This window comes from Lagopus leucura, unplaced genomic scaffold, assembly GCF_019238085.1.
Source record: "Lagopus leucura isolate 7727_CA_CO unplaced genomic scaffold, USGS_WTPT01 Super-Scaffold_100004, whole genome shotgun sequence".
NCBI lineage: Eukaryota > Metazoa > Chordata > Aves > Galliformes > Phasianidae > Lagopus > Lagopus leucura.
Genome location: NW_024962264.1, coordinates 12,915,338 through 12,941,848, shown reverse-complemented (window position 1 = coordinate 12,941,848; position 26,511 = coordinate 12,915,338). Strand labels below are relative to the sequence as shown.

The window sequence follows — 26,511 nt, the reverse complement described above, 5'->3', positions numbered from 1 at the left end:
TCCTGAAAGTTGGGCTCAAAGAAATGAAATCTGATTAGCTGGCTAGTGTAGAGAAGGATTTATGGCATTTTATTTGGTTAAGGATAGCTAAATGGAGCGTGGGAGCATATTAAGATGTCTGGCAACACTCAAGTTCTTTGATGTTTTTTGTTCATTGGTATTGATCATCTGGAAAGCATCTTTGATCAGAGATTATGACAGTCTTAGTTGAACTGTGTGTTGCACGTCTTCAGAGGAACATTTTAAAGTTAATAGTGATGTTAAAACAAACAAAAATTAAAAAAATACACAGCAAAACCCAGCTGTTTGAAACAAAGGTCTTAAAAGCATTTAAGCTGCCTCTGATTCTGTGCTTAACACTGGGGTTTTGCCTGGGGCTCATAAGGCTGTCATCTACAAACTGGAAGCCACTTAAACGTTAATTTAGGTGAAGAAAAAACGGATCTGTTAAGTGAAGCATATATGCTTCTCTTGATGTGGGCCAACTTCTTTTCACAATCAGATATTTTTCTGACTGACAAAATTATGTGAAAATAAATTTATAAATCTGATTATTCTTTTAGGCTGTCTTAAACCTGAATCTTCTGAATGTATATGCTGAGGACTTCTTGTGTTGTAATACTTGACTTAATTATTTGAATTTTGAAGCATGGGTTACTATTAATGATATTACTTGAGATAATGATCAGTTTTAAAATATTTAGAATAAATTTTTAACAGTGGAATACGAAAAGTAGTGTACAGAAAAGCACAGAAGTTAGGCCAGGTATTTTTGGTTGTACGTTTGTAGTCTGTATCTTATGCTGTATACTTGCAGTATTGTGATGTGGATATTTCTACATGAATAACTTTATTTTCTTTAGGCCATTGCCTTACCTCCTATAGCCAAGTGGCCCTATCAGAATGGATTTACTTTTCACACTTGGTTAAGAATGGATCCTGTAAACAATATCAATGTGGATAAGGATAAGCCATATTTATATTGGTGCGTATTGATGTAAAAACACATTTTTGATGTTCAGTCATGATTTGTTCAATGACTTTAACTGCTATCTCTGTATGTGCTGATCTTGTTTTCCTTTGTTAGTTTTCGAACGAACAAAGGACTTGGCTATTCTGCTCACTTTGTTGGTGGCTGCTTGATTGTAACGTCCATAAAATCAAAGGGAAAAGGTTTTCAGCATTGCGTAAAATTTGATTTCAAGCCACAGAAGGTGAGTAAAAGCAGTTCCATGAATTAGAGATGTGTTCACAAACTTGTGTCTAGCTAGGATTTAGCAGGGTGCGTATCTGACTAGCTAATGTGTCTGTAGGAAATGTCTCTAAAAATGTGTATCCTGGAGGGATTGGTCTTGTTACTAATTATGTTCATCCATCGGCAGATCACTTGCACTAGAATGAACAAAAATAAATCTGTTCTGAATTGATATTTCTTCTAGGTTTACTTCATGTATAAGAAAAAGCTAGAAAATGCAGTTTATCAGGAGTTTTATGAATTTGTGAAATGTGAAATTTTACTAAGAACTCTTAATACCTATATGTAGCTTGAGCGTTGCAAGACCTGTGATGTTTGTTTATTCTGTCTTCTGTTTTTATACTTAGTTTCCTTCTGCTTCAGCCTTCCACTTATCCAGAAGTGTTTTGCTCAGGCTTTCCCCTTGATTATTGTTTGATAGTCATTGTGGACAAATGCAGCTGTACTTTAGAAGCTGTGATTACTAACTCAAGTTTAAATTTTTCTAATCAAGCCAGGGCAATTACTAGAGTTTAGTCTTACAGGTTAGAGAACGACCGATTGGCATTTAAAACTGTGTTATAATTCATGTTCATTGAAGTTATCCACCAAATATTCTCCTTCTGTTTGATGCTTTATCTCCTTATGTGTAACAATTAAAATATGAGTTAGTTGTATTTTTAATGTTCAAGACTGGCTTGTTGAGCAGTATTATACTGTATTAAAAATATTCTCATTTTCAATTGCTAATTTTCCTGGAACAAGCATGTTCAACACTGTCACGAACTTTTGTTTTGTTTGAGTTTTATGTTGTATAGATCTTCTAGGCTTCCATTTTGAATTAGGAGACTATACTTTGACGTGGCTATGCAGGGAAACTCACTAATGCTGTCATTTTTTTCTACTTAAAATAAAACTTTCAGTGTTAGTGTAATTCACAGACACAGTGTAATTCACCGTAGCGTACTTTCTTTCAGTGACTGTTTAGCTGTGTTAAGCGTCTGTAGAATGGTATCACTTGTTTTCTTTTTGCTTAGTGGTATATGGTTACTATTGTGCACATCTATAATCGCTGGAAGAATAGTGAACTTCGATGCTATGTGAATGGGGAACTGGCATCTTATGGAGAAATAACATGGTTCGTCAACACCAATGATGTAAGTAAGCTCTGTGGATACATCTAATGCCTATTGAATTTTTCAAGATGATCAACTATAGGTATCCCTTGCTGTTTTATGCTTTGTTAAAGGTAAGCTGCTCCCATTTCATGATTTTTTTTAGTATTAAAAAAAATAGTAATAACTCTTTGGTAGGGGGTAGTACATTCTGCTTACATGGTCAAAACTTCAAAATTTATTTCCACTAAAACCTTAAAAGTTCTCTTGCTTGTAAAAATATTATTTTTCTTTGATAGTATGTGTGTTTCTTGGATAATTTGTTTGTCTTGCTTTATTTATTTATTTATTTGTTTTTTTAGACTTTTGACAAATGTTTCCTGGGTTCCTCAGAAACAGCAGATGCCAATCGAGTGTTTTGTGGGCAAATGACATCCGTTTACCTTTTCAGTGAGGCTCTCAATGCTGCTCAAATCTTTGCCATTTATCAGCTTGGTCTGGGATACAAGGTATTGTGGAATTAACTGTAAAACTTATGAAGTTTAGTTCAAGTAATGTAGTTTATGTAAGACAGTTGTGGCACGCCTATGTTCTTCGGAAAATATTGTTATCATTTAATATTTTTATTAACCTGTTGCATATATTAATATAAGCCTGTGCATCATATTACAAACTACAATTGAATGTTAATTCATTTTTTAAATTTCTTATTAAAACAAAGAATATAAAAACAAGATGGAGTTTTTGTTGACAAGATTTCGGGTGATTGGAGGGGTGAGAAAAGGACTATTTTCTGTTAGTAGGTTCATTTTTTCCATTGAGGCTGAGAACTTTAGATCATCAGGTATTATGTCTTTGTATTAGGAGAGTAGCCTAGTAGTTGCTTTTGCTAGTCAGTTTTGCTTAATGTGTAAAGTTAGTGCTGAAGATGAGTTCTGTTGCAGTGATTTATTATTTGTTTTGTCTTAGCCTGAGGGGCACTAATTGAAGACTGCTATTCCCTAGCAGCTGTATAAACATATGCTATAAAGATGGATTCTATTCTCTCTGCTCCTCAATTATTAGTTCCCTCTGAGTGAACATAGTTGACTGCCAGTCTGTTTCCTAGCTAATGTTTTTGTTTTGCATTACCCACCATTTTGACAGCGTCATTCTTCAGGCGTCAGAAATCAGTTGCACTGTTGCAATTTTGTAAAATTGATTTTGAGTCAGTGTTGTTGTGAGACTCCTTTTTGAAATACTGTTGGATTTAAGAAACAGTGTCATTTTCTACTAATAGTTATGTTCTGAACTGTATTTGAAATGTATATTATGTTTTCTTATTTTCTGTCCTCAACACTTATCCAATCTAGGGAACATTCAAATTCAAGGCGGAAAGTGATCTCTTCCTCGATGAACATCACAGATTGTTGCTGTATGATGGCAAGCTATCCAGTGCTATTGCTTTTATGTACAATCCAAGGGCTACAGATGCACAGCTCTGTCTAGAGTCATCCCCTAAAGATAACCCTTCTATTTTTGTTCATTCACCACATGCCCTCATGCTGCAGGTATGGCAACATTTTTCACCGATTTAGAATATTAATGGTTACTGTTTGAAAATCTGAAAATCAAGTTATGCTGGGATTTCTATAAGATATACTGCTGCTGATGTTGTGTTCCTCCTCAGGTCGTCTCTGCTGCTTTCCCCTGTCAGTTCTCAGCATAGCTAAGTGCTTTACTACTTAAATCTCCAAAGCTGATGCAGATGGTTAAGAATCAGTTCTTGAAGTTATCAAGTTACCTGACTTGGTTCTGTGACCACTGTGTGAACTGTACTGGACATTCTTCTTAAATTCACTCAGGAGAATAAGAATGGGCAGCTTCTTTGAAACAGCAAGAGAGAAGAACATAATCCTACTTCTGTTTGTAATGCCATGTGTAGTATAGTCAGAGGAAACCTTGCTTCATTGGTGTGTGGGCATACTATCTTCTTCAATTATTGTGGGTGTACATAAGGACTATGAAACGGTTCTTTAATCAAAATTACAATCTTAAAAAATGTCAATATTACTCAGAAATACTGTTAACTTGTCAGAAACGTTCTTCTTCCTCATTGCAGACATACTTACATTCTTTACAGACATTATCTATCTCCCTAACAGAGCTTTGCTCTGTTAACATTATACTCTTTGCTTGCCAGGCTTTGAATGCCTAAATTTTTTTAATTTGCTTGAAGATTTTTTTCCTAGTGTTTCAGTATTACTAAGGACTTGTTTTAGAGTTGTAAGCTGCCTCCTATTCTTCTGAGGGTTTCTCTACAGCAGTGAATCAGGCAGCTTGAATATTTGGAGTGACTGTAGAAGTCAGTTTATACTTTTTACTGTACTCTTTTTAATTGGTAGTACAATTTTTATGTTGAAAAAATTTCGAATTATTTCTAGCAAACTTCTTTAACAGTTCCTCAGAGTTCTCAATACTTTTTTTTTGTCAGGATGTGAAAGCAGTCTTGACACATTCTGTCCAGAGTGCCTTGCATTCCATTGGAGGAGTGCAGGTACTTTTTCCTCTCTTTGCACAGCTAGACTATAGGCAATATTCATCGGACCACATTGACACAACTGTTTGGTGAGTGCATGTAGCTCTGTTCTTTATTTCTTATTTGTGTGAAGGAAATTAAATCTTGCTTTATTAAATGGCGTTGTATTGTAATTTCACTTGTGAAACAATGAGTTAACGTCTAACTAGAAAAACATAACATTGCTGCAGGCAGGTGTGATTGTTTTGTGAAGTAGATTTGTTTTGTACCATACTTTCCATGAAAGTTTGTACAGAATCAGAAGGGATGCTTATTGCTATGTGACAACTTTTTTTTTTTGTATCACAATTATGAGCAATTCTTTGAGCTTTTTCCTGTCACAGGGAAAAAAATCCATTGGGGAAGATGCTTTTCAGTTTATATGAAAGCATTCTGGTTTTTTGTCAGACATTTTGTGGCACAGAGCTTGAAAGTAGAACAGAAGAAGGAAAATGCAGCTCACTTACTAGCATTCTCAAATTGCATTACTATTTTGACATTGAAGGTAATATCAAGAGCAGTCAAAAGCTGTTTTCTTTTTTACTCTACTACGCCGAATTAGAAGAATGTATTAATTTTTTGGATTTTCCCCTGGATTTGACTCTGTTTCTCATCAGTCCAGCTCCTGAACAGAAACAAAAGCAGTTGTAGCTCCTCAGTTACATTACAAACGAATACAAATGCAATAACAGCAAAGGTATTGTTTTTTAGATTTGGTCTGTTTTCTCTGTTTCATTGCAATTGTGGCTTCATGATGGTTCAAAGAATATCTACATAACTACCATTGTGAAGTGGAGGTGCTTACAAAGTTCCTTCAGCCCATTTGTGCATTCCTGGACCTCTGCTGAGTTGACTTAAACTTATGGATCTACATGATGAATCAAGGATTTTATTTGGTTGCAAAGTAACTCATCTGTAGAGTGTTTTCCATCTGGCTAGTATTGATTCGTAGATAGGCGCTAGTGTTGTGACACAAGGGCAAAGGCATGAATGTTACTTCTGGCAGTAGTGTGGAGTTGAATTAACACAAACCAACAGTAAAACTCTGTCTAGAAAAATATTTCCACCTATTCATCTGAAAGCGAAGCAGTGGTAACTGGACTGACATAGGTCACTGATCTTGGAGAAGTTTAGAAGTAAAACAAGAAGCAGAGAGAACCACGCAATAATTGCTGCCTTTCTGCACAAATGTATTTTTAGAGTTTTGTTATTGCATGCTTGTCTTGGAGTACAAACTTTTGAATTAGACATACATTAATTTAAAGAAGGAAATTAGGGGTTTTAAATATTCTTTTTTTTTTTTGTCCTTAAAATTCTGATCTAAGCTTCTATTTGGTACATTGATTGTATTTATGGGCTGTGTGATAAAAGCGTTAATTAGAGAATACCTTCTGTCTTGTGGTCACACTTGAAAATGTCTTTCTAAAATATTACATTTTCCAGTTCAACTCTGTTGGCTTTTATTATGGAGTTGTTGAAGAACTCGATTGCTATGCAAGATCAAATGCTTTCCTGTAAGGGCTTCCTTGTGATAGGATATAGCTTGGAAAAGGTAAAAACAAACAAAACAAAACTTTCTTTATCTAATGTTTATGTTAAATTTTTCTGGGGGGGTGGAGGGAAGGGAGGAAACTCAGTGGACACAGTCATCTTCAGAGTTCTTGTTAAAGCAGATTCTCTTTTACAGTCTTCCAAAGCTCATGTTACCCGAGCTGTACTAGAGCTATGCCTTGCTTTTTCTAAGTACCTGAGCAACTTGCACAATGGAGCGCCCTTGCTGAAACAGCTATGTGATCATATTCTTCTTAATCCTGCAATATGGATTCATATCCCAGCACAGGTAAAAATGTTTATTCTTATGAATATGTGAATACATGAATAAATACATACATTTATGATGTATTTATTTGAGAGCGTTGAGATGAAGACGGCCTTGCACAATTACAGTTCCTGGCTTCCAGCAGAAATCATATAGAAACTGTTTCAGGCTTTGTTTTTCTGCATATGACAGTCAAGTGTTGCAGGATCCCAAAGCAATTAGAGAATTATAAAGCTGCAGTGTTTAGCACGATGAAGTATGTTGGCTTGAGGAGTGTCTGAGCTAGTCAGTGTTTTAGATAGATGGGGAAGTAGGAATGGATTATTTGCCAAAAACTGAAAACAACAACAAACAGTAATTTTTATGAGAAATCTTCCTGGGTTGTCTAGTTAGAAGCATTTATTTAAGTTCATGTACTCCCATGTGGAGTACTTCTGCTTTTTTGAATCTGTTCTCTCAACGTGATCCACTTGAACAAAAACTTTCTTGTTGATTCTACTTAAAATCTTACCAGACTTTTTTTGTCCCTTCCATGAAGATTTGTTATTCCTTTTAAAAAAACACTGAACCAGCACTAATCATATTACTGTAGATGTCACGCCAAAGCATCTCTTTGCTGCAGCTAAAGGAAATTATTAGAGAATTATTTTTAAGGCATTATTCCTCAGCAGAGAAAGATAAATTTATTGTAGGCTTAAATTCCTACATATGCACTTTCCATAATAAAAGAAGACTTTGTGTGAAATTCTTCTGACCAACCCAGGCTTCTTTCTAGTTTTAAGTAGCACTGACTGAAGGCACTGTAGCCAGTTGATTGAGGGAAGTGGTCTTGCCCCCCTTACTCAGCGCTGGTGAGGCACGTCTTGGCTACATTCTGAACATTCTTACCGTGCCCCCAAGCAGTGCCAGTGAACTTCAGCTATCTGTGATTGTGTGACTGTCATGCGTTCGTGCTCCTGTAAGCTACCTTGGGAAAACAAAGAAAAACAAAAACCAGCAACCAGCAAAAAACTCACAACAACCGATTTAGTTTTTATTAACAATTTATTTTTAGAAATGAATTTTTTTTTTTGTCAGTTGGCAGGACCTTTAGGAGCTTTGTAAATACTTTATACTCAGAAAATCTATAAGAAAATTTAATAGATGAAATTCAAGAATGCAATTGTCTGATATGCTGTAACTGTGTTGCAGTGATTTTTAATCTCTTCATTGGGTGTTGCAGATTCAGCTGATCCTGTACACTTACTTGTCTACTGAGTTCATTGGCACTGTTAACATATATGGTGCAATTAGACGGGTTGGGACAGTTCTTTTGGTCATGCATACCCTGAAGTATTATTACTGGGTAGTGAATCCTCAAGATCGCAGTGGTATAACTCCCAAAGGCATAGGTATGTATTCGTTTCTACTCATTTGTTTTGAGGATTGTCTTATGTACAATGTAATAGTACTGTGTATATTGCTGAAATTGTGCTTTAGTAGAGTTGGTTCACTGTAACAGTTCCAATAGTGTGCTTTTGTCCAGAGAGTATTGTTGAAAGGTCTTTTTCAAGAAACAGGTGAAACCTTTTGAAGAAAACAATGTCCTCTGTGACCAAAGACTGAAGTGGATTAATACTAGATAGAACTGACTAGCAAAATTGTAGGCTTTGAGAATGGTAGGTGTGTACCTGGTTACAAAGATCCCTTTGCAGTGCTTTGTATTCTATAATGAGTAAAGTTAAGTGGTTTTTTCTTTTCTCCTGTTTTCCCAATGAAGACACAAATTTACTTCCTAAAAATGTATTTGCAAGTGTACATTTGCTTTCTGTATGAAAGCTCTGACTTTGGTTGCAACCTGTTTTTTTTTTTTTTTTTTTAACCCTGCCTTTCCCGGGGATGATTAACTAGTTGATATTTTAAGTATTTTAATGGAAGTTGTCTTTACACTGATATGGCAGAATAACTAGTTGATATTTAAAATAGTTTAAAAAAACTTGTCTTTACACTGATATGGCAGAAACAAGCCCTCTTGACTTGGAGTTCAGAAATGTGGTCTTTGACTGACTGTCCAGGTAATATTTATATGTAGTTATCATTGTAGTTGTAGCGAGTGTGAATGATGGTTTCCTTTGAAGTAAGTAGAACATCTTTAAAAACAATTGAAAGCTGCTATAACCAGGAACCTCAGACATAAAGTTCAAGAACCTCAGAGGTTTTGCTAACTGCAGTGGAATGCATCATTATTTTGTCTTAAGAAGTACAGAAAAAATAGCTGTTCTAAGCATTGTTCTCTCTCCACGCAGTGAATGCCATTTATTTTTCTGCATATGGAAATGCATACTATGCTATTAACCACCATTAATTTGCATTTCATATATCTACCTTTTTTCTTCCGTAGATGGGCCTCGGCCTACGCAAAAAGAGACTTTATCTCTGCGTGCGTTTTTGTTGATGTTCATTAAACAGCTAGTGATGAAGGTGGGACATATAAATTTCTTTTCATTAAGAAATCCATTCTAGTGCAGCATTTTCTTCCAAGCAGGCTGAATATTGAAAACAAGTAAATAGAAGTAGCATGTAAGGTGCATCTTACTGTTGCTGTTGCTGCAGCCAAATGCACTTTTCCCATTCAAGCTATTTTTAATCAAATGTTAAGTTTACTTGAGAAAGGTCTACTGCTTAGGAAATAGGGACTGCTCTGATTCATTTGTTTCCTTCTGTTTTTTTGGAAAAACAGTGCCACCTGCATTGGAAGTGCTTTAAGACTAAGGAGTATTATTGAGCATTATATGGTGGTGGGACAGAGGGGGATAAGAAAGATGCTGCCAATAAGTTTCAGAATAATTCTTTAGACATGAGACGAATTTTGAAATTCAGCACTTGTTCTGCTTGTAAACTTCTCTTTAACTTTTTCCTGTTGTAAGCTTTGTTTTCTCTTCTTCCTTCCTTTTCTAGGCTATGTCTTGTCTGTTTTAACTTAACTCCCTTTCCCCCTCTTGATTAGTAAGGGACCAATGCTGCTGCTGCCCACAGCCCCAGTAGTTGAGATGAGTAATTACAAGAAAAGTTCTCATGCTTTTTCTTTAAATCAGATGATCTGCAACTGAAGTATCAGAGAAAACTGAGCTAGAAAAATAAGACTTTCATTACATTTAGTTGGGCTTCTATCTTTTTCTGTGAGAGATGTGTAACTTGGACAGGTTTGGATACAGTTTCGCAAGGACAGCAAAAAGAGTGTCCATGATTAAAGGTTGATTCTTCTGCAAATTTTTTGTTTGTGCAAGATCTTTTTGGGAATTGAGTGACTTAAATTAAAAAAAAAAAAAAAAAAAAAAAAGAAAAGCCCTGGAAATGAAGGAACAGCTTTTTCCTTCCTTGATCCCATTCTTAGAAACAAATATTTTCATGTTCACAAAAAAAGATTAGAAAAAACAACAAAAAACCCTTCAAGGTGTATTCCTAATGTAAAAGCCATGAATGATTTAAGTGAAGTTGAAAGTAACTGGAAAAAAAATTCTATAGTAGCGTAAGAAGCAAAGTTGGCTGTAGGTGTAGCCAACAGGTTCAGGTCTACTTTGAATCCTCTATGACACTTAAATTTGTTATTAATGAGATGTTCCTATTCTCTGAATCAATTGTCTTGAGCTTTTTTATGTTACTCTATCAATTTTATTGTACTTCATTAGTATCTGCCTATTTTCATCCTTGTATTGGGTTCTTTGTTTTTTGTTTTAAAAACTTCAGTGGACACTTCTTGGCCAAAGAAAAAGCTGTCTTCTGTTTATAGAGCTATTATAGTATCACGTGAAAGCAAATTAGCCTTGTGAGACTTGAACTGTATGTAATCGTGGCTTCTGATGATGCTCTTTGGCAATGATTCTTTTGTCCTTGAAAGATAATAGTTAAAACTTGGTTCTTTTTAAAGGACTATGGAGTAAAAGAAGAGGAATTGCAGGCAATCCTCAATTATCTGCTCACTATTCATGAGGTAATTTTTAAACGTTTGCTTTTCTGGGTGCTACTTTAGCTCTGTGTTTTCCAGTATTGCTTTCTTGATGTCGCTCTGTAGAAGAAATAGCAAGTATTGTTCAGCTGCATTGTAGCATGCTGAACTGCCAATATTCTTGCAGTGATTTAAGCACTATGTTCAATGTTAGATTGAAGTTCATTAAGCTAGGAAGTCAAAATGGTTTCCTATGTTGTTCTGCAAACTGATTTGCCAAGCAGAGAAACAGATGGTGAGACTGACTTAGAGGAGAAAAAAAACAAAGACGAAATACTATTTTATGCTGCCTAAGTAATATTTTTTGTTTCTTACTCCTTTTTATTTTGCTTCTTAAATAAAGCAATAAAATTGAAAACATGCATTAAAAAATAAAGATGTATGTTAATGGCATCTAAGAGAAGCATATAAACTTAATTGGGAGAAAATGTTGGTTACCACTGATACATCTGCATCTTCATATTTTAGCACCGGGAAAAGGCACTTTATGCCAGATGCAACATCAAAGACAAGGGAAATGGGAACATAAATCTAACTGATCTCATCTCTATAAGGGTGCTTGAAATGGGAAAAATAAGGAATTAATTGAACTTCAAGCAGTACAGATTTTTTTTTTTTTCTTTCTGTTTACACCTATATTTTCCTTTTATGCTTTGTGCTGATTACTGGTCCGTGCACTTGGCAATATCATGGTCATTAACTTGAGTCATTCTGCTTTATAATATAGATACTTTAAAAAAATAAGGGTCTTGTTAACATACGGGAGTAAACCAAAAGAGCGGAAACTTTGTGGTCTTCAGATAAGAAGGTGATATTTTTAACTATTTAAGCCACTTATAGGGTAAAATATTAAAAGCAGGATGCCTCAGAATAAGGTATCTTCATGTATATTCAGAAAAACGTTAAATAAATAGAATTCGGTCGCATCGTAAGGCTTATAAGTCAATGACAGTCTGTGATATAATCTAGTAATATGTTTAGGTGAACACAGTGGTTCAAAGGGATGTTAAACTTCTAATAGGGAAAGAACCAGAATATTTGTTCAAAAGTGGAAAATTTGGAAAGCGTTTGTAAAATAAATATTCATTTAATTACTAGAATGAATGATACAAGGAGAAACAATCATGTTTCAGTATTTCATAGGTTAGTTTTAGTTATAACTAACATGGAACAAATTCTTAAGCTGTAGGTTAGAGTGCTTTAGACTATTGGTGTAGGAAAAAAAACTTGATTGAACAGCTTGAATTACTCACTTTAAATATTGCCTGAGGCAAGCTGTGGTATTTTTTTTTTTCTTTGGGTGGGCATTTGTTAGTAGAGATTTTATGTTAAACAACTACTCTGTGTTACAGAAAATGTGCAGCAGTTAATTTCTAGCTGCTGTGCAGTAAAAGAGAGGGGAATGTGCTTATGTACAGACTAGTATGTGCATGGAAGGAAATAACAAAGTCTTATAGTCTTTTCCCTGCCCGAGACATACTTCCCAGTCAATGATGTCACTTTTTACTCTACAAAATAAAGTATTTTCATCATAATGTGTTCTCCTGGTTACATGCTCTTGCCTTCTAGGTTTGTCGCTCTTTTGATCTTGTCCTAGTTGCTACTGTTACTCTCCACATAATTTTGAAGTATTTTGTAGTGATTCTTTTAACCAAAATAATGTCCTAGCATAGATGTTTTTTAATGCAGGTTTATAACTTTTACTCAACAGGATGACAATCTAATGGATGTCCTGCAGTTGCTTGTTGCTCTCATGTCAGAGCACCCAAGTTCGATGATCCCTGCTTTTGATCAGAGGAATGGATTACAGTAAGTGAAGTTTTGTAAGTGGGCAAAAGGAAATGTTATTTTTGACCATACTGTTACTTGCTACAATTACTGTGAAATCTAAAAGATCCTCATCAATATGTGTTGTTGATCTCACAGTGTTTCTCTTGGGAGATTTTTGTGTCCAGGTATTCTTTTGACAAGTGATGATGTTAGATTTATCATTAATGAGGTCTTCTTAAAAAAATGTTTCCAGGGTGCTGATTATGCTTAAACAAGTAGTTTGATTTGAATTAGTCTATACAGTGAAGTCTTAATCTACTAGCATTTAGTCTTCTGCCTCCTTTATTGAGTGTGTTTTGGAACTGAAAGGGCTGGGAAAAGTGTGTTCAGATTTCTTCTGATCTTTATTAGCTTTTTTCCTTTTAATTTTTTAATGTGTAAAGCGTTATCAGACTTGTCAGGGGAAGCCCTTTGTTGACATTTGTCAATGCTATATTCACAATCTCTGTTTCCAAACAAAATGGAAGATATTTTTAACATTACTGTGAGAGGGAAGTAGGGAACGTAGCAAATACAGTTAAAGCGCAGGTAAAGACAGTAACTCTGATTTTGTGCTGTGGTTCTTAGAGTCATTACTGAAGTTTCCTATTTAAAAATCAATCTGTCTGGACATGGCAGGGAAAGAACATAAACAGGCCAACAAATATAAGAACTATTCCTAGAAGTGTATGAGGAATAGTAATTCTCTTGCTATATGAAGGCTAGGACTCATTTCATACATTTTGTTGCACCTATTGGTTAACCCCCATTTATACATATATTTTTTCAGTTGCCCTTTCCCAAGAGACAACATTCAGGCACATTCATAATTGGTTCCCCCACTCTTAGTGTTAGGCTGTGTCTTTTAACCTATTTTCTTCACCTTAGACTTCATTTGTATGGTAATGTATTATGCTATAGGAAACTAATAAGAACTTCAAATAATAAAACATGTGAATGTCATGTTGAGTCTCCAATGTAATATATTTATTTTTATTTAACAACTGGCACTAGACATTTTCTTTTTTATTAACTAGTGCACAGGAAAGTCAGTATGAATAGTGAGTCTACTGTGAGAAATCATTTTGCTCTCCTGTCTCGTTTGTTACATTCCTTGCTCCAGTATGGTTGCCGGTCCTATCTTGGCTCGCTTCCATGCTTAGTGATATAACTGCTATTTACAATTACCAATTCTGTGTTCTGGAAATTAATGAAGTGTGTTTTGCTCCATCGAATGTGCCTGGTCTCAGGTAGTGTTCTGTTCTCAGTATATGCCTATGAAGACACTGGCGAAGCCTCTTACAGTCTCCTGTAGTAGCTAGTCTATAGGGAGGAAAGCTCCTACCAGCGAGCTTAAGGAATGGATACCTGCAGAATTCTGCTGGTGCCTGTGGTTGCTTTTTTTGAAGATACAGGTAAACTACATTAAAGATGATGTGGGTTTTGAGAACTGTTCGTGATTATTAACTTAGGAACTGCAGAGCCAGGACTTCTGAAAGAGGTTTCTCAGGAATTTTCATTTGCCTACTCTCCTGTTGTCCTATTCTGAGACAGCAGTAATATAATCTCACCCAGTTTGATTTAGTGAACAAGGCAAACTTCTTGAGAAGATCTTTTGCTTCAAACATGTAGAGATGAGAAGCTATCTAGTATTCAGGGACAGTAGATGGGAATATGATTATCTATCATATGCTTACAAAACTTGAGTGCTGTTTGGGGGAATGGGCTTTTTACACTGGCTGCCAGGCAAACTTCATACATCACACGTCCTTAGAATGTCACTAATTACTGTTTCTTAACTTTGAGTGGCCCCAAGAAACCTAGTTGGCTAGTGTAGCTACTGCATTCAGCAAGAATCTGTTTATCCAGAGAGGGTTGTATAAATGAATTGATTTTCAAGGCCCCTGTGTATGTTGGCTTCTGCATCTCTTGCAAAGAATGATAAATTTGTTGTTGTTCCCAAAAAGCAGAAACCAGAATGAGTGAGATGATAGAAATTCATACCAACATGCTGTTGTTTTACTTTTGTGTGTACTCTGTTGAATCATGTGAGTATCAAATATTGTGGTATTAAAAAAATCGCCATACCTATGCAGCTACAAATGTAGCAAAACAATTGCTTGCTTAGTTTTCTCTATAAAATATCAGATGAAAATAGTTGTGCATGTAGAAATTGCAGTAGACTTTCCACAGCTGCATAGATAGATATTGATCTTTGGGAAGTGCTTGAACTTTATTTTAAATCTCTAAATATAATTATAAAATGTGAAATCACGAACTGTGAGTTAAAAAAAAAAAAAAAAAAATTGTTCTGTTTGTTCTACTCATTAACAGTTATTCTTTTAAAATAGGCTTGGACAATCTACTCCAGCTAATTTGTCACGCCAAAAACTGTTAGCATTTCAACTATTTCAGGAAGCTCTGTGTTTTTTATACTTAGGGTCATCTACAAACTTTTAGCGTCAAAAAGTGAAGGCATTAGGGTGCAAGCTCTGAAAGTGATGGGATATTTCTTAAAGCATCTTCCTCCAAAGTAAGTATTGGTTTAAGTCTTCAAAAAAAAAAAAAAAAAATAGTACCTTGTGACTCATAAATGTATAAAGATAATTTTTATTTATGTGCATGTCTGAGTTGTTTTGTGTATGCGTTTTGTTTTGTATGTGAAATGAAAAAGCTATATTGTAAGTTAAGCATTAGATATACTAGACTGAGTAGTGGCTACTCTTTTTTAAGTACTTTTGATTTGTCACTAATCCACTTTTGACATGGTAAAAGTGCTTGGGTCTAGATTTTCTCGCTTGCTTGTCTAGGTTGTTTACTACTTAATTGCTATGTGGTTGCCTGCTCTTCCAAGTGCAATTTTGCATTATGTTAGTGAAATTATGAGCAAGAATTATTTTGGTGAGATGGAAACTCTTATTGTTTACTGGAAACTAGATTTAAGATGTCTCAATTGTCATTTCAAACCTTTTAAGTAAAAACCAAACCTTTTGGGTAAAACTGAGCTAAATCAATAATTGTCTTTGTAATTTGCCTGATAGCTTTTATGAGTAAGCATTTTTTGTTGTGAAGCTTGCTAAGGTAAAAAGATTTTCAGTATTTCGGCCTTGTTGGCTGAGGCTGCGTCTTAATGATTAACTTGTAAAGATAATCTTAATTCGTTTGTGAACTGTGCGTCTGATAGTAGGGCCCTTATGGGCAAATGTCTATGCTTTGTATAGTAGGAGTGTCACATGGTCTTGTCCACTATTTTTTTTCTTTAAATACTTCATGTTTTTGTTTCTTGGAAGTCATGAGGTTGTGCAACTATGTCAGGAAGTCTTATTTTGATATCAGTGAGCTGAGTTACCTGATTAGTTGATTACAATACTAGATAAATATTGAGATCACTGTCCATGGTTAAACAATACTTTGGAGTAAATCAGGACAAAGGTGCCCTTTCCTTAAAGTTAATTGAGAATTCTATAGGGGTGTCTTACAGGTTTTTGGACGTATGAGTGACTGGACCACATTTAGATAAGACAGCTGTCTTCACTGAGTGACTGGTTCCTTCAGAACTGGAGTCCTTACTCTTCTGCTTTGTCAAAGTGGAAGTCTTAATAATAAAAATCAGTCGCTCTGTATTTCTTGAGGCATGCTTTTTTCTTTGGCTAGTTGAATACTTCTGCTTATTTTATCTTTCTTTTAGGAGAAAAGCTGAGATCATGCTTGGACATGGATTGTTTTCTTTGCTGGCTGAAAGGCTGATGCTTCATACAAACCTGATCACCATGACCACATACAATGTCTTATTTGAGGTAGTAACATACTTTAGTTAAAATTCCATCTTTTTGATTATTTGTAAGACTTTGTTGGAAAATTGCTTGCATATTTCTACTGATGTTTTCCAGATGACATCAAAACTGAAGTGTGAATCAGTTGAGTGCTGCTTTTTTTTTCCTTGAAGTTCACTGCTTGATTTTTTTTTGCCTAACTTGGTTATGTTTACTATGAACAATTTCAGATAATAAGGAAGCTGAAAAAACATAATTTCTATAGCCATCGAGAAATGGAATAGTAAGGATAGTGTATGAAGTTGTATGCCACTATTTTTCAATAAGCTCTTTTGATCAGTGTCGATATGATGTCTGTTCTTCTCTCTAGATTCTGACTGAACAGATTTGTACCCAGGTGATACATAAACAACATCCTGACCCAGATTCAACGGTGAAGATACAAAATCCTCGTAAGAATGATAAATATTTTTCAGTGATACCGTAATAAAAGTCTGCTCGGAGAGGGAAGGAGGGAGTTGCTTATTCATTACTTTAACCAGTCTTAATTCTCATCTCGGTTTTAAGTAGTTTTTCATACAAGAAAACTCTACTTAGGTGGAGTTATGTAGGAAGCAAGTCTCTTCAGCTTTTGATAAGACATTTCAGTATAAATATGTATGTAGTTCATAACTCACCATTTTTTGGCTGTGCAGTCATGTTATGAAGTGGATTTTCAATACTTGTATGCACGGAATACTTTAGTTTAATACATGTTAAGGCTCCAGCACAGTTCTGATTGTATTATTTGGTGATTGCCAGACTAAATTAACTGAAATATGGAAGCAGCCTTCATCTGAAGTAACCTTCAGGACAACGGTGCTGGGTGGAAAGTAGAAGTGTATCTGCTCACTATCTTGGTTAGCTTGCTTTATGGAAAGTATCTTGATACAAGACAATAGATGTCTTTTGAACTAAGAGGAAATACTGATCTCCTTTCCTGAATTATATTCAATATTAATGTAGTTTTTGTATAATACAGTGGTATTATGTTAGCTTTGGGAATTCTTTTTTTTTTTTTTCCTGGAGAAATATATATTTCTCACTTTCATAGCTGCGTTGTTATTAGAAGTAGATCGTAGTAGTGGGTTTGCTTCATGTGGATAGTTAGGAAGAGAAATGAAAGCAAAGCAGATAAAGAAATCTGGTAACAGTGTGCAAATGTGTACAGTGTGTAAATATTTGCCTCATGGTAAATCTGTATGAAGCAGGAAACTTGACATATCTGTTTTTTGAAATTTTTGAAGCTGGTACTTCCTGTTGTAATTAACACAGATTATTTGTTTTGTGAGACACATATTAGAATTACTCAGGCCTAGTGGGACAAGTGATTTCTGAATTAATTTTTGAGATCAATACTGATTTTCTCAATGAAGAAATTTCCTTTTTAAAAGAAATTGTGCAAGATGAATTGAAACCGTCACAGTGTCTGTGTACAAGTTGCATTTGACTTCAGAAATGAAGTTAGCTTTCTGAAGTTACAAGAACGATGACTGCTCCAATGCTTCAGTAGGGTGGAAGATACCATTTTGACCATCTCCAAAAGCATAGAAAACATTACGTTCCTAGAATAAGCAGTGGAACTTTAAATCAGAAAGGTTTAGTCTCCTTCCACAAACACTTTTTTTACGTTAGAAGTAGTTAAGAATGATAAATTATTCATATTTTTCAAAAATTCACAGTCATTAATGAAGGACGATATTTCTGCATTTTTCTCTAGTCGATTTTATACCTGCTGTATTACTTCTTCCTTAAAATAAGGTTCTAACGCTTTCTGGTAGGAATGCATTTGAAATTCATATGTCATCCAGTAACATTTGTGTTGCTGAAACTTGATAACTAAAAAAACATATCCAGAATAGTTAGAGGGATTTGAAATAGTTAAACTTTCTGCTCAAATAGTTACTTCTGCTAAGTATATTTTTTTTTGTGAATTCACTTTCTTTGAAGTAATTAGTATTAAGATGATATTTGAATGTGTCTTAATCTTTGCTTGGTACTAATATTTTCTTGCTTGTTAAATGTTGTACAGAGATTTTGAAGGTTATTGCCATCCTGCTACGTAATTCTCCCCAGAGTCCAGAAACATTGGAGATTCGGCGAGCCTTTCTCTCAGATATGATTAAACTTTTTAATAACAGCAGAGAAAATAGAAGGTAAGATGGCTTACCTTATGCATATATGTATGCAAATAAGCAGCATAAAGAACATAACAGGATATTCTTGTTAGTCTCATTAAGCATTGCTGTTCAGCAAAATGTGTAACATGGTTTTGAATATGTAAAATGAGACAATATAATGTATCTGTATGCTGCTGCAATTAGAGATGTCGTATTCCTCTCTGGATGGATGTGTATTTCTAAAACATATTTTGAAATTTTATTAAATAGTGTGTATTTTGCAGGAGTTTGTTGCAATGCTCCGTTTGGCAGGAGTGGATGCTTTCCCTTTGCTGTTTTAATCCCAAGACTTCGGAGGAGCAGAAGATAACTGAGATGGTGTATACTGTTTTTCGAATTTTGCTTTACCATGCTATCAAGTATGAGTGGGGTGGCTGGCGTGTTTGGGTGGATACACTGTCTATCACACATTCAAAGGTAAGTGTGTAAATTGGGAGCTTTTTTATGCTATGTAATGAATTTTGAAGCCTTAAAGTGCTGGATTATACAGTATGATAGTCTTAACCTGATAGTGAGTATTTAAAAAAATTATAATACCATTGTTTGTATCTATTATCAGATATAATCCTTTCAAGTACTCCACAATTAAATGTTAATTTGGTTGGTTTAACGCTTCAAAGGAATGGGTGGATTTTTTTTTTGTTAGTTTGTCTGGTAAAATAGTGATAATATTGATTTTTACTGAAAATCAGTGGCACGTGAGGTTCATTTTAGGAACATTTTCTGGAAAATTTTAGTATCTGCTTGGGATTTTAGTAATGGTGTGAGCACAAGGGGGCGCACCGTATCTATTCATAAACAAAAATACCTTTTGGTGATATGAACAGACTGTAAAACCAGTGGAAAGCAGAGATATCAGAGTTAAGACAGATGCTTCAGCTGTTAAGCTGTCATGGGATATGAAGTGTGAAAGCAAATCCTTGTAGTATAGACAGACTAGTAGCCTTCATTATTTTTCTGGTGTTTTTGATTTTGTTTTTGCTTTGCAACTAGAAATATACCATAAAAGTTGTTAGTGGATCTCTAAGCAAATTGAAGTTATATTTTGTGTAACTCTTCTCTCTTTGTCTGAACAAAAAAAAACTGAGGCCAGTATGTTTTGTGGTTTATCAGAAATAATCAGTTAAAATTACTTAAATTGTAAATTCAGTATTTCTGCACATGTACAATTTAAGCATGTAAGAAAGGACATCTACAACCGTTCAAATGCTAATGTTTGATTTAGGGTTCTATGGAATTACTAACGCTTCTGAGAGTCTTTGGTTTTGTATGACTTCCCCTTTTCCCTCCCTCTGCTGAAGCAGCCAGAATATTGTTATTTTGCAGCTCTCTTTATTCTTTGCATACATAGCTTGATAGTCAATTACTTGGCTATGGGGAGACGAATGTAGAATTAAAAAAAAAAAAAAAAGTGTATGGTATCATTAAGCAGTCACTTGGCTAAATGCATTCCAGGTGCAAAGAATACAGTGCCAAGTTTTAACCCTTTATAAAGATTACTTTTTCAGTGTTGGAAATATGCTTTATCACCTGTCTTTTGTATTGGCTCTGCTGTCCTCAGAAAACTGTTTCTTCTCTTTGCCTTGAGATGCGGAGGTGTGGATAGAATAGATTGCACAATGGTGAGGTGTAGCCAGATCAAAAATCATTAATGTATGTTTATAAAAACTGGTATAATTTAAAACATTTGTGTTTGCTTAGAGTTGCTGGGGAACTGTCCCTGGAAAGGAAGGATACCTTCCTACCTTTGGTATAGAAAAATTTGGTGTATTGAATTCCAAAATTATTTTCGGTATTTTGAAAGCTGTATGCCTAGTTTTCTTTTTGGTTGTAAGACAAGGTCGTGTATGAAATCCAATCCAAGCAGCTTTGGTATGAGAATAATCATGTGGATTTGGGATCATGATCTTAATTTAGTGACAATGAGATGAATCAATGGCTAGAATTTATAGACGTTTAAAACAAAACAAAATCAAGGTTTTCAGTGATTCTATTATAGCCAAATATTAGTAGGAGAAACCTGCTTTTAGGAAATAGCAGAATACCAAGAAATAGGAGGTACAGATAATTATTCTTGACTTTGTTTTTTGTTTCTCCTTTGGAGTAGCCATATGTGGTTTTTGTGCAGTACCGTAATGTATGAGAATATGGTGTTGTTTGCCCTTCGTGTTTCTTGCAGGCAGTTCCTGGAGTGCTGGCATACAGCAAGGTATCCTCGGTGGTCTAAGCAACTTCCTATTATCAGTTTGCCTCAGTCTAACTTGTTGGCTTTTTAGTCATTATGTAAGGATGTTTCCTTCTTCCACTGTACGTCAGAAGAAGTTGAACTGTGGTGGGGTTAGAAGTATATGTTACAGGCAGCACCAGCAATGGAGCGGTATTGACGTTTTGAAGGAATTCAGATGAGTTTGAGCTCTGTTTATTTGTACATTGGTGCTCAGGAAGCAAATGAAAAGGAAAACAAAGGAAAAATTTTTTATACATTTGCCTTGATTTAAAAAAAAAAAAAGTATTTGCATTTTATGCTGGCTAGATGTATAAAACTAGGCAATGTGTTTCATAGCTATCTTGCAACTATTTTAACATAAATTATGATAAATTGCTAAAAAAAAAAAAACAAAAAACAAAAACTGTGGTGAAATGTTAGTAATCACTTGAAAAGGTCCTTAAATATCCGTATCGAGTAAGAATTGATTTTTAGTCCCCCTTTTTTTATTTATTTTGAATATCATTCTATTCTGCCTTACAAATATTGAGATTCATACAGGTTCATACCAAGCATGGGATGGACATGACTCAGATGGCAATTTGTTAGGTGTTAAGTGCATCTCAGGTGTATCTGATTTCTAGTATGCTTTCAAAGCATTGTAGGAATTATGGGAACAAAATATTTCCTTAACACTGCTAAGAGAATAACCAATTTGTGTTTTTATTATTTCATCTCTAATTGTATTGGGTTACTGCTTATTTTTTCTTTTTACAACCCTTGGCTCCTTTCTTACTACTAATTTATAACACCATTCTATGATAAAGAACTGGTGTATAAAGGAATAGTATTACAGAATTGGATAGCTTTTGCAGAGCTACACATCAAGATACATGCAGCTGCTATAAAAAGCCAAAGAAACTCAATTGCAATTTTATTGTCCGGTTTGATAGATTTCCTGCCACCTTTGTAGCAGGGAAGCTGTTTGTCACTGTAACCCTCTCCTCCAACAGCTGCACAACGTTTTATAAGCAGCGACGGCTTTTCTAGCATAATTGCGCTACACTGGTTTCCTTGCACTTAGAATTTAAAAGGTGTGTGTAACCTTTTTAAAGCCAAATTTCTTAACTTTGGTCATGTATCTTACTGATTTCCGTATTATGTCTTTTTCTGTTTTTCAAATATTAACAAGTCGCATGCAATATGTTATATTTGTTGCTTCTAGTTTAATAAAAATGTTAATGAAAAAATTAAATTAAAACTCAGGTTTGTTCTAATCAGCTAGAACTGAATTCATGACAGGTTTGAAGTACTTGAGTTTCTTGTATGTTTTAATCATGGTTGTAAGGTCTTAGTCTTTATTCCTCAAGTAGTGTTACTTAGTAAAAAGAACAAATAGTTTTGTTAATATGTAATAATAGGAGACAAAGAATAGTGATCACCTTGCCTTTTCGGCCTTTCAGGATCCCCACGTTTTACAAGGATAACATGATTTACACAATGTAAATGCACTCCTAGATTATTTCTGTTTTTAAACTGCTGGAAGGAACTAATATTTGCTTAATTTTAGGACCTTAAATATATCTGATTACCTCGAAAGTAGTTCTGCGTTATTGTATAATTTGGTTAAAGGGAAGACAGTTGGGTAAATTTTGATTCTTTTTAAGTCTCTCAGCAAATTGTCATTGGGAAGGACTCAGAAATTTTAGTATGTCCATACTACAGGTTTTTTTTTTTTTTTTGTCTCTTTAAGTGGAAAATGCTTTGAAGTTCTGATTTAAATAGGAAAGAAGTACAATCTTGAAATGTTAGTACTTGAAAAAACAACTTAGTTCAATGTAACGTTCTTACCAAAGTGTAGTTATAATAATTATTGGTAAATGTTAAATATGTATGCAGGAAAATTGGCAAAAGCAGCAGAGATTAGGTGGTGGAGAAATTAATATATGGTGAATATAAAGTGAGGAAAAAAACCTTGCAAAACCTACCAACAACAGAAAGAAAAAAAATCATGCAAACCCAAAAAAGCACTTAAACTTGCAGAGAAGACAAGAGAAGGTGGAGCTGTAGTGTTAGAAAGTAGCAGACGTTAGCAATAGTCTCGTGACTCCAAATCCAGTTCACATTCCTGAGCTGCTGAGGAAGGCTGCCTCTCCATTTTTATCCCAGTATTTTGGAAAGGGTAAGGTCTCCTACACTGGTGTGTTCAGGCATTTTTAGCTATAAGGAATTTTGAAAGTTTCATGTGTTATTCAGTCTTCTGAAAAGTGTCTGTGAGACGTGAGAGGACATGGACTTGGCTAGCCAAGAGACTTGGATAATTGGCAGGATTTTGAAAGCAAAGCTGGGGGAGATGCTGTTATTTAGTAGCATGCTTGAAATACTTACATGAGGAATTAATGCTTATGTGGTATGAATGGCTATTTGTTTAAAAAAAAAAAAAAAAAAAAACAAAACTCCTTTTCTAGATGTGAGTGGTTCTCAGAGAGGACCATGTTATGTGTGTAGAGCAGAAGGATTTTGTAGAGTACATATGCATCCCGCCTTGAAATTGTGCATGCACCCTCCAAAGTTGTGGGTCTGATGCAGTCTTCCTTTCATAAAATCATAGGATGGCTTGGGTTGGAAGGGACTCAAAGGTCAGCAAGTTCCCGCCCCCCTACTTTTGTTGGGCCACCAACCTTCAGTTCTGGTACTAGATGATGTTGACTGGGGCTCCATCTTACCTGGTCTTCAATGCATCCAGATCCAGAGCATCCACAGCCTCTCTGGGCAGACTGTTCCAACTTCTCACTGCTCTCCCTGGGAAGACCTTCCCCCTGACATTCAATGTAAACCTTCTCTCCTTGAGCTTGGTTTTGTAAAAGGAATGTAAGAAGGCTTTTTCTGATCAGTACTTCAGAGAAGAAAGTAATTTTGTTTTTCAGCAGGCAGAATAGCTGGAAGGAAGGATCGTGAACCACTGATGGGCTCTTACACATGCAGCATGTATGATTATTGGGAAGCTCATCGATCTCATTGTTCACTTAGTTTGAATGGAATGTCATAATTAAATGCAGGATACTAAAATGTGACTGAATTGAACTGGAAGAAGGTACTGAATTGGGAATAAAATGAGTATGGTTGACTTAGACTTAATGAAGCTGGAAAGAATGGATTAGCTGAGTAGATGGAGCTGCGCAGAAGCTCTTAAAGAGAGAGTATAATAGACATTTGTTACTGATTGAGAAATGCGAAAGATCTCTAGAAGAATAAATGGGGAAACATAAATGCAGGGGAAAGAACTGATGTGAAGAAGTGGCAAACATGTATGAATTAGTGTTCCCAAGCAGAGTGGACTTGAAGAGAAAATGGATTCTCATCTTTATCACTTTGTATAAGAACTTGGGAAGACGTGATCTTGTTCTGCAGGTCTGAGAACTGTTAGTGGCCTGCTTTGCAGTTGCTGCAGAGTTTGAGACATATCTTCTCCATGTGCTGCTATCTGTGTTATCTGTGGCTGTGGGCACTAAAGAGAAAACACCTCTCATCTGAGTTGTATTTTCTGCGATGGGGCTTCCAACAACATACAGACACATAGGAAAGCTATGGCCAGGAAGAAGAGTGTTAAGACATGCACAGTGGTGAACACTGAATTTAACTATTATATGTTTTTGTTAATAACTAGATATTAAGTGTGTTTGAGGCACAGTAGTATTCTATAGGGATAGGCAAAGATATACCTTGACTAGATTTGAAAATAGCCCATGGCTCATTTACAACTTCTTCTCCCAAATAAGCAAAATCTTCCATGAATATGCTGACTAATAAATGATTTCTTATTCCAGAGACTATTTGCATTTATATAGTTTCAGAATCTGGGTAGAAAAAAGGCAGAAGTATTACTACTTAAGTGAAAATGTAGGAATATAGTTTGCAACATGGAAACGTAGTTTTCACTATTTTTTTTTCTTTCCTATTTTTATGTGAATGAATACTTTTTGATAGAAGCGTGGATGACGCCTAGAAACTTCTTATGTTTGGTGTCCTGCATTATACATCTGAATTAGCTTTTCTTATCTGTCTTCTATTAAATGGTCTAAAGTAAGCCAAGGATTCCTTAGGGTCAGTAGGTTGCACAGTCTTACAGTCTTTTATATATAGTCTCTTTTATATTTTTTTCTTTCATTCACTGAATTAAAAACTAGGCTTTGATGCCACACATTGGGGATCAGATTCACATTTAAACAGTTAATGTTTCTGATAGAGAAGTGGAAAAACAGACCAAAACAATGCTTGTGTAAGATATTAAAAGCTTGTTATGCCTTCTGGATTTGAAGGCATCAACAGCGCAGGACTTGCTTGGTGCTGAGCTGACTCTGTAGGGAAGTGGCAGTACTATATGTTTATCTGACCTGTCTGGCAGACATTTGCTTCTTCTCCTCTCCAAAATTGCCCACTTGATAGTAGAAAGGAAGACAGAACTTTAACATGTAGTTAAAATATTTTCCCTATGTTCTTTAATGCAAATGTCAGTCATCTTAACCTTTTTCCTTGCTGTATGCTTATTTTTCTCCTTGCCAATTAGTAAATGTTGGATGTCAAATTAAGTTGAAATTAATGGTGGAGGCAAATGTTGCAGTTATTAGCTCACAAGTGTCTTTAGCTAGTAGTGCGTAGAGTTGCATTCCAAGCATTGTAAACAGCTATGGATTACCCATCAAATGATGGTGAAGATTAATGATTGGCCTTTTAGCTCACCAATTTAGAACAATTTCTAGTAATTAATTTTCTATTATCAGCTTTACAGTTGCAAATGCCTTAAGGAAAATAAAATAATGACTAAAGAACATTTAAGGTTCTCCAAGCTGACTGTTTTCTTGTAAATGGTTGCAGGTTTGCAGATCCTAATGCTTAATGCTTTTATATGTTTTCTAAGTCTACTTGTATTTAATAATCTCAAATTCTGTTTTATTTTGCATCCTATTCATACTGCATTTGTTAATACTTTCATTTTCTTTGTGGGTGTTTGGCTTTGAACTTGTGCAATTCCAAAATGCCGTGTCATGGAACAAAAGTGTAGGAGAAGAATTATCCAGTGGCTTTGTTGTGCTACCACTATTTCTTGGTTTCCTGTCAGAAGAAATTAAAAAACTGTATAGTAAGTGGAACTGTTCAGACAGGCATGTTGAAAAGTGGGTTTTTTCAAAGCTGTATTTCATGATTTCTGTACTACCAAGAAAACCCCGGATATGATGTGCAAGTTGGAAAAGTCCTATCTTGTAGTCAATTTTTTGTTGCAATTTTGATTTGTGAGTTACATAAAGTACATTGTTAAATTTCTTTGTTATTAAGTGACATGAAACCTTTGTGATGCTTGTGGTGGAAGGAGAAAATTGTTTCTTTTTTAGGTGACTTTTTTATGTGTGTGATGTACTTCCTCAGTTCTATGCTTTCTGATTTTCTTTCAGTGTGTCTTTCCTTGCAGTTCCCTGCATTGTTCCTGAATCAATATAGATTCTCATCAGATTATGCTTGGATTTACTTGCCCAGAAGTTTACATTGCCCATCTGTAAAGATAACATTTGTCTGTATTGACTTTCTTGCCACATTCTTTTGGTATTAGTGATTAGCAGTCCTGAAGAGCACAATCTGGTTTCCAGAATGTTAAAGGGGTTGCTCTGTAATGGCATCCAAACACTTGCCTATTCCTTGTTTTTAAATGAGACTGACTGCAAAATTATACTGCATCCCTGTCCTGTACATTACATTTTTACCTTTTGGCTCAAGCTGAGCAGAGAAGAGCATGTTGCAA

At 35.1% G+C, this 26,511-nt stretch overlaps 1 protein-coding gene across 3 annotated transcripts in view; it reads left to right on the top strand.

Moving 5' to 3' along the window:
• Window positions 1–26,511, top strand: part of LRBA (LPS responsive beige-like anchor protein) — a 367,079-nt gene that overhangs the window by 40,072 nt on the left and 300,496 nt on the right. For all 3 annotated transcript variants that reach the window (XM_042870631.1, XM_042870632.1, XM_042870630.1), the window contains exons 5-21: window positions 864–985; window positions 1,088–1,214; window positions 2,272–2,391; window positions 2,712–2,858; window positions 3,702–3,899; window positions 4,823–4,956; window positions 6,350–6,458; window positions 6,594–6,746; window positions 7,948–8,116; window positions 9,106–9,185; window positions 10,633–10,695; window positions 12,422–12,519; window positions 14,960–15,052; window positions 16,208–16,316; window positions 16,663–16,744; window positions 18,364–18,487; window positions 18,736–18,928. In XM_042870631.1, coding sequence (XP_042726565.1) covers window positions 864–985; window positions 1,088–1,214; window positions 2,272–2,391; window positions 2,712–2,858; window positions 3,702–3,899; window positions 4,823–4,956; window positions 6,350–6,458; window positions 6,594–6,746; window positions 7,948–8,116; window positions 9,106–9,185; window positions 10,633–10,695; window positions 12,422–12,519; window positions 14,960–15,052; window positions 16,208–16,316; window positions 16,663–16,744; window positions 18,364–18,487; window positions 18,736–18,928 — 2,121 coding nt within the window. The remainder of the gene's footprint in view (window positions 1–863; window positions 986–1,087; window positions 1,215–2,271; window positions 2,392–2,711; window positions 2,859–3,701; window positions 3,900–4,822; window positions 4,957–6,349; window positions 6,459–6,593; window positions 6,747–7,947; window positions 8,117–9,105; window positions 9,186–10,632; window positions 10,696–12,421; window positions 12,520–14,959; window positions 15,053–16,207; window positions 16,317–16,662; window positions 16,745–18,363; window positions 18,488–18,735; window positions 18,929–26,511) is intronic.